General features: G+C 43.2%; 1 protein-coding gene across 1 annotated transcript; it reads left to right on the top strand.

The window, feature by feature from the left end:
• Positions 1-1,843: 1,843 nt before the first annotated feature.
• LOC127334882 (protein PSK SIMULATOR 1) lies at positions 1,844-6,452 on the top strand. The gene is made up of 13 exons (XM_051361425.2): positions 1,844-2,584; positions 2,693-3,000; positions 3,272-3,585; positions 3,676-3,768; positions 3,850-3,940; positions 4,026-4,119; positions 4,347-4,444; positions 4,530-4,599; positions 4,673-4,776; positions 5,418-5,534; positions 5,612-5,688; positions 5,784-5,825; positions 5,926-6,452. Exons 2-13 carry the CDS (start codon positions 2,824-2,826, stop codon positions 6,077-6,079), a joined length of 1,431 nt encoding a protein of 476 aa, XP_051217385.1. The 5' UTR covers positions 1,844-2,584; positions 2,693-2,823; the 3' UTR covers positions 6,080-6,452.
• Positions 6,453-8,228: the final 1,776 nt, after the last annotated feature.

The following is an 8,228-nucleotide window of genomic DNA, read 5'->3' as shown; positions in this document are numbered from 1 at the left end:
TCATTAACGAGATATTATCACGCCAGCGATCTCCAGATGTTTTTCTGAAATATCCCACTTTTCTTATCCGAAATCTCCACTCATTATTAAAGCGAGAACGAAATGGTCTATTTTTTCTAATGAAGGTGGTGGCAGGAGGTATGTGCATTCTTTTCTTTAGTTATTTCGGTGACAGGTCCGGCCGAAGACATTACTACCGTCCCTTTTGAAAAATAGCCAAAGTCAACTGGATAGGCAGGTTCAGAGACCTCGTTGATTTGCTAGTCCAGATCGAAGAACGACCGGGCACCCGTGAACCACCTAACAAATATGCACGCCTGCATAAACCTAACCATACATCGCACAGTCCAGTGTGTCTGTGTGTGTGTGGTGCGTGTCCGAACCGCAGGCACGTGAGCATCCACATGAAAACATTAATTCTTGGAGGCACACATAGTGCGAAAAAATTACTAAGTTAACCCGGACTGGCTTGCACCCTTTATTTGTGTGGCGGTGCGTGCATTCAATGTGAGCTGTCATATGTAATGCGAGTTGTTGGATTTTTCGTACCAGTAACTCAGTAAGTTACACGTAAGTTACAAATTTTAGAACTTACCGACTCCACTCAATCTATATATATTTTTAATCTTTATACATATCACAATCAAACTTTGTACACATATACCCACATCCGTTGCCTACGTGAAAATATTTTTTTCAGATTTTTTCGAGTTCTAGAAATACAATTTTTATACAGGAAAAATAAAATATATTTTATTGTGGGTCCCACTGTCACTTCCATTCATAGCCACATGTTCATCCGAAGCAAGCAAGCTCGGGCAGACATCGTCCGCGTTGTGTGTGTGTACATGTACAATCCTTACCTTATTAATAATCGCATAAAAGAGACTCACCGTATATATTGAGAACCCTGTTTGCTACTGCATTCCATTCCAAATGCGACATCGCAATACAGATCGAAAAAAATGCAGCCACTCATTAAAAGACTAAATTATTGGAAAGAAGGGTTACATGCACCCATTATGAAAAACATATTTCAAATATACAAAATACAAGAAATTCCAGACGTACATCCAACCATTCTGTTGTTTGGGCACAAAGTTCCACGAAAAAAGACATTTGTGTGGCCTATGTAAAAAATACAAAATCATGAAAAAGCTATTTTAGAGCACAAAAAAATGTCTTTTTTACACAAGCTAATAGAACTTTGTGCGCGAACATGGAATTTTAGAAAGTATATCCTAATATTATTTTTAGAATTTCAAACATTCTATTTTTAAACAATGGGTACATCTACACCTATGAGCCAAAATGGTGTTCCAGATGGCTAGTCTGAAGACATTGACCTTTCGGAGCGGAGGAGGGTCGGCGGCATTAGTGTGAGAAAGATTGAAAGATGCGATTTTTTTGGGTATGCGGATTAGTTAGAAAACATAAAATAGAAATGTCAGAAGTCAAGTCTTTTGAGAGGTTTTGTTTGTGTAAAAAGAAGCAATATGTTGGGTGTGTGTTTTTCGTTTGGGGATGCAGTTGAACCTGGAAAAAAAAGGTGCATTTTTTTTTTTACTTGGTGTTGTGCTAAAGGGTCTCGACTTACCCCAAACAAACAAAAGGAATCGATGCGCCTTACCTCGAAGCAATTCTGCATCATCTTCCAGGAGAAGAAAAAAAGAACAAGGATAGGAACAACAACATAACAAGGTGTCCTACATGCAATGACAAAGTAAACAAACTTGGAACAAAACATGACACACATGGGACATGCCCCATTTTCCTCAACACAAAAACTATACATACAGGTGCGCACGAACGTGCACCCCACCACTTCCTCGACGGAATCCGAATGATGAGCAGACAGCCGGTGACCTGGGAGCCGATCCGCACCCGGCCCGGCCGGCCGCGCAACCGCAAGCAGGATCGGATCCCCGATGCCGGCCGCTCGCCGGCGATCGATCGGACCGAGGCGCGCACGAGCGTCAGACCGCTGACTCTCGCCTCCATCTGAAAGCATTTCTTTTCCCAGTTTTTTAAGCAGGAATCGGTGGCCTGTCCGCGTCTTCCCTGTCGCGGCAGAAAAACAAATGAATCCGGCCTGAAAAGGCCGCGCCTCCCTCCCTCCCGTCCCCATCCCCTGATCGGGTCGCCTCCCCCTCCCCCGTCGCATCTCCATTCCCGAGCTGCCACCGGGCTCGCTGTCGACCGTCTCTCCGTCCCTGACCCCGAGCCAAGCTCCCCCATCCTTCCATTTTCCCCTACTTCCCGAAAGGTCGCGAAAATCTGACACTCACTGTCTGTCTGTTCTTGGCGAGTTCCTTGCCCGAGGTTCTTTGCTGGTGTGATTGGTTGGTAGGCCAGTCTTGTCGTCATTTCTAGTTGCTACTTTGGTTGGGTTTCTTGCTGGAGCGTGCCTCCTCTCCCGTCTCGTTGACTCGCGCATTCCGTCGAGCACCTCCCGCGCGCCGCCGACTCTGGAGATTTCACGGTTTATTCAGTGAACGGGCAGAGTTTACTGGTTTCTTTGGAGCCCACCTCCATGCGGCTACCAGCGCGGGCTTCTTGTGGATGGACTACACCGGTTGCTGCAGTATGTCTACTACCTCTTGGCTTTAGTTTGCAGTGTCTAATGTAAAGGAGTAGGCAACCTGTAGCAGATAAAAATAATTTTCTCATGGTGATCTTCTGTTGTTTGCAGTGTTGAAATCATGAAGGTCTCTCAGTATTGCCAGTGCGAGTTTTTTTGATTCGGCAGACAGTATCGGTGAATTACCTGACACGATAGACCTTGCGCACAAGCATAGGATCGGCGGTGCTGGGGAGACTACGATGGATGATTTGGAGTTTGGGAACCAGTCCTTTATGCTGTCCTCCAAGGATGATAGTTTCCTTTTTCCGGGGAGCAGTATGCGGCACGAATCAACGTCAGAAGAGACAACCGTGTCTGGGAAAATGGCAGCGTCTGAGTCGAGGAAGGACAGATTAGGGAACAATGGAACAAGCAAGGCAAGTGGTAGATAACAAGGAATACATTTACTGCTTCACATGAACCCAGTGAAACTAGATTAATCTCTTTACAATCACTTCACATTTACTGCTTACTCTGAACCTGGTAATACACAAAAGCAGTGAACCCAATGAAAAGATTTTTCTAGCTCCACCTCTGATTTGAACTTCGAATGCAGGAGATCAACTTGTGCCTATTTTCTATACTGTTTTGCTTAAACTACATTATTCAAATGTAACATCTCATGAAATCCTTCAAATTTCATAGCAGGTTTCCAGAACGGGTTCAGGGCTTGGCGCTGCCGGGTATGGGAGAGCAGTGGAGATTCTGGACACACTAGGCTGTCTGATGACAACCTTGACTCCAGATGGTGGCTTTACTTCTAGAGCGACCAAAGGGACCCAGATATCAATTCTAGCTTTTGAGGTGGCTAACACGGTACTGAAAGGAGCGAGCGTTATGCAATCTCTCTCCGAAGACTCTGTTACATACTTCAAACAAGTGGTGCTTCCTTCTGAAGGCGTGCAGAGTTTGATTTCAAGTGACATGGATGAGTTGATGCGGATTGTAGCTAATGACAAAAGGTAGACGGGGTGTTAGTCCTTAGTGCCCAATGTGACTTTCTGGTTACTCTGACTGATGAACGTTTTGTGAACTCTGGCTAATATTTCCAGGGAAGAGCTGAGAATATTTTCACAAGAGATTGTCAGGTTTGGCAACCGTTGCAAAAATGCGCAATGGCATAATCTGGACCGCTATTTTGTCAAGTAAGAAACTTCCTGCTTTGACAGGCAAGAGTAGAATTATACAGGTTAGACTTGAATGATATTTTCCCCCTTGCTGGCCAGACTAGAATCCGAAAACGTACCACAGAAGCAGCTGAAAGAAACAGCCACAGTAGAGATGCAAAAGTTGATGACTCTTGTTCAGCGTACAACTGTAAGCATTGTGCTCTACGCTGACGATATCATCTGAGCAATAGATTCATGTCACCCGATTCTGATAGTTTTGACCCTTTTTTCAGGATTTGTATCACGAGCTACATGCCTTAGATAGATTTGAGCAAGATTACCGTTGTCAACAGAAGGGAAATGAAACTTCAAATAAGGTTGAAAAAGGTATTGTGTTTATTCTACTATAACAACAAAATTCTTTTGAAAGTGGGAATATATTTTTGTCACCTTTTCTTTGTCTAATGACTAAAAAAGAATATACGTGGACTCTCAAAGCTTGGGCATTTTATTTAATCTTATCACTGACATAATCTAAATCAAAATCCATCTGAGTGTCATGGCAATGCAGCTTTATTGTTTATAGTTTTTACAGTGGTCAGATAACTTTGCAGGAGACAATGTTCAAGTTCTGAGACTGGAGTTGAAGACCCAAAGAGGTTACGTGAAGAGCTTGAAGAAAAGATCTTTGTGGTCAAAGACATTGGAGGATGTGAGCAAATTCTGCTATAGAATTTACTTCATCTGATATGTTGGTATATCCTATATTTTCTAATAACATACATTTCCTGGTATAGGTTGTTGAGAAGCTTGTTGACATTGTGCAGTATTTACATGCTGAGATCAATATCTCATTTGGAACTTCTGGTACTTCCATTGTTCTTTTGTGTTAGAATCTGTCACACTTTTTTGCCTACTGATCCTTGTCTTATATTTTTAGATGTAGGTGAACTGAGTTCTGAATCAACAGTGGACTCTCTAAGACTAGGACCTGCGGGACTTGCATTGCACTATGCAAACACTATCATACAGATCTATGGCATTGTAAGTTCCTTCAGTTCTTTTTTAGAAGTTATCTCAAGATTCTGGTGTATTTGCTTGCTTTTGGGATCTTATTATATCAATTTCAGTAATAAGTGAGCGACATGACCCGTCTTCATAGCATTTCTATTGTAAGATTATTTTTAAACCTAGTGAAATTGCATATTGTGAAAGCACTTTCTGAGACATGTTTGCAAACATCATTCTGCGTGTGCAGTTTAAATAGTTAGAAAGATATCGATAGCTAGTGTATGGCTGTGTGCATCTATTGATGCAGAGGCCGGAGCAATGCTCCCATATCGAAAAAAAAGCTAGTGTATAGAAAGTTTGACTGTGGCAGGCTTCTCAGTGATTTCTAGTACTCCCTCCGTTCCAGAAAAAAACTGCTCAACTTTTTCTAGATTCAGACTTATCTATAACTAAAATGGGTCTATATACATCCTTATCTAGAAAAAGTTGAGCAGCTTTTTTAGGAATGGAGGGAGTATTAAACTTGTCGATTTTTCGCCAAAAAGAAGGAGAATCTGCCAAAGATCAGTGGGTGGACAGAAAACTGCAATTGACACTTCCAAATACCAATATCCACTAGCTACTATGTGAGGGCAGCACCGCAGCACATTTAAAATTTCGTTTGCTTGTTTAAGGTTTCTCGATCAGGGTATGTACCTGCAAATTCAAGAGATGCCCTCTACCAAGGGTTGCCACCAAGGGTCAGGTTGGCTCTACCAAATAGATTAAGAACTTCCTCAATACCTCGGGAGGTAATACATCTAGAGAGCCAGAGAGAGAACCACATCAACATAAATCTCAAATTCTAAATCCTAGATTTCTACTGCAGCTCACTATTGACCAAATAAGGTCAATGATGGAGAAAACTCTGAAATGGCTTGTTCCAATGGCCATCAATACCACCTGGTAGTGTACATCAAACCAATGTTTTAAAATTTTCAGTTTCATTGATTATAGTTGTTTCTGATGTCTCTTTCTTGCTTGTTTGGGTGGAACCTCAGTGCCCGAGGCTTCTTGAGGTTTAGTGAATGGGCAAAATCAGGGTAAGCAGCGAAGTTTGTCAAATTTTGTAGACATACTTTTTCTAAAAAATAAGTATGTTAGCCATGATATTCCTCTTGCTTATATTACCGTGTCATTCAGGACCGAGCGTGTTGGAAGAGGACCAGGTCGACCGGACGTGATCGAGACACTCTACCATGCTGACAAGACAAGGACGGAGGCTTACATACTGGAGTTGGTCGTCTGGCTTCACCACCTTGTCAGCCAGAGTAACCGGCCAGCAAATGTTAAATAGCAATCCATTTAACCGGCAGCAGGTCACTGGGTCCTGAAAAAGCTATCACTACACAGAAGCCGTGGCCTGGAAACACGCAGGTCCTATGATCTGTTTGGTTTTCGTTGCTAGGCTGTAGATGGGAACTGTGCTGTTCTTACCCAGGGAGGACCTGAATCGATTAAGTAGGAAAAGGAGAGCTTCTCCTTTGATCTTTTGGTTTCTGTGAGGGTTCTTTTGTAATAGTTTTTCATATATATGGTGTTGGCATTGGTCCGTACGAAAGGTAATAACGGCTCGAAAGATAATGGCAAAGAAAAACATAATCCTGTACCTAACATGAGTATGTATGCATGCAGAAGCTGCTAAAGATTTGGTTGGTGTCAGTGTGTCACCGATCGTGTCAGTATGTTACAGTTGCTCCTTTCCGATGGACATGTTCAGAACTGCCATTTACCATCAAAAATAAAGATGGAAATGTTCAGATCTGCCATTTACGGATTTACCATCATAAATAAACTGCATACTCTATGTACCCTGCTAAAAAAAGGTTTAGTTACCAGGCGTACGTGTCATACGCTGCAGGATCTAGGAGGAATTCCACATTTTCCAGTTAGGGTTGCTACTTTGTGCATTACGCACATTTTCCAGTCATTGCACGCCACCTATTCGTCCAGGCTGCATTTCAAGATGTGATGAACGTGTTAGGCTCCCCTTATGTAGGACTAAAAGTTGCTTCTCCGTTTGCACCGAAATTTGTCTAACACCATTCAAAATGGGTAAATACTCGGGCCAGCACGTCTTTTGCAATGCTGTGGCGACCGACCTATGCAAGTAGGACCCACGAAAGCGACACGCTAACTCACCACAGGCACGTCCAGACCTGGGAGCTTAGTGCTCTTTAGAGATGTCACGGCCTCACGGGCCATGTGGGCCACTGGTGCTTGTCGAATGGGTTGTGATGAGAAGGGACTACAGGCTCGAGACACTAGAGGAGATCAAGCCTACGCCTGTACTTCAAACGAAAGGCACATCGGAGCTACTCAAAAGAAGAAAATAAAAAGGCACATCGAAGAGAACCGGAGCCCCTCCTCTCATACCAGAACCTTCTAGATCTTTGTACCTTTTCTTTTAACCTAGAAAGGCCATGAAAGGCCAGGAAGCTGCATTAATAGTCTGTGGTGAGGTTATAAGTTACAGAGGGAGCCTTAATAAGTAAAGAAAATACAAAGCAACTTTGATAAACTGTAAAATGCAATCTAGTCTTCCATCACCGCCAAAGCAAAGAGGACCGCTGTTGTGGCCTTCTTCTCACCACTTGGAACCGGGAAGACACCAGCCCTAGGAAAGGCCTCCACTTGGAGGTTGAGTAGACATCGGTCGATGCCGGCGTCGATTGGAGCCACCAAATGGCCATCAGGGTCGGCGACCAAACATGGGCCACCGAGATTGTTCTCCAAGATGCATCAACTTCAGTAGTACTCCACCGCCATCTAGCTCGTCTCTAGGGTTGAGCTCACCCTCTATTCCCACCGGCACCACGCTGATATGGATAAGAGGATTATCCTAATATTCGGAGAAGAACCAGGTTGCAACCCATAGCATGGACTTTATTTAAGTAGATGTCGGCGATGATCTTCTACTCCACCTTTGACTTCGGCTGCTGGAGCTCTGATGGAGGATGGAGAACCGTCGAGACGCGTCACCATACTCCTAAGCACTGGCATAACGCTAAACAACACAAGCAGAAACCTAGAACTACTATATCTCCCAATCGTTTAGAAAAACAAAGAGGACAAGCCCTTGCGCCTCAGCGTGCCAAAGTTGTTCCACTTGGAGATTTCAAGATCTATCAAACCAAGCTACTTTTAGGCCTTGCCATATGCGTGGTGTTGTGTGTAGTTCTTCTGAGGTGTTGTGTATTGGACTTTTCAGCGATTTCAAGTTCAATGTCCATCCGTAAGTGGCTTGACACGAAGGTGTAATTGATACTTCCAAAGATATTTCGCAAAAAAAAAAGTACTTCCAAAGATCAACATAAACTAGCTACACCTTTAAGTTTGTTTGTTTGTTTAAGGCAGTGATTTCAAGTTCAATGTCCATCCATAAATGCTTGACACAAAACTGCAATTGACACTGCCAAAGACTGACATCCTCTACCTACACTGGT

This window comes from Lolium perenne, chromosome 2 (assembly GCF_019359855.2).
Source record: "Lolium perenne isolate Kyuss_39 chromosome 2, Kyuss_2.0, whole genome shotgun sequence".
NCBI classification, from domain to species: Eukaryota; Viridiplantae; Streptophyta; class Magnoliopsida; order Poales; family Poaceae; genus Lolium; species Lolium perenne.
Note: the sequence above shows the minus strand (reverse complement) of the source record. Positions and strands in the feature narration are given on the sequence as shown.

Coding starts and splice junctions, on each gene's coding strand:
- LOC127334882 (XM_051361425.2), top strand. CDS start 2,824: ATGGATGATTTGGAGTTTGGGAACCAGTCCTTTATGCTGTCCTCCAAG. Junction 3,001..3,271: donor GGAACAATGGAACAAGCAAG/GCAAGTGGTAGA, acceptor ATTTCATAGCAG/GTTTCCAGAACGGGTTCAGG. Junction 4,777..5,417: donor TCATACAGATCTATGGCATT/GTAAGTTCCTTC, acceptor TGCTTGTTTAAG/GTTTCTCGATCAGGGTATGT.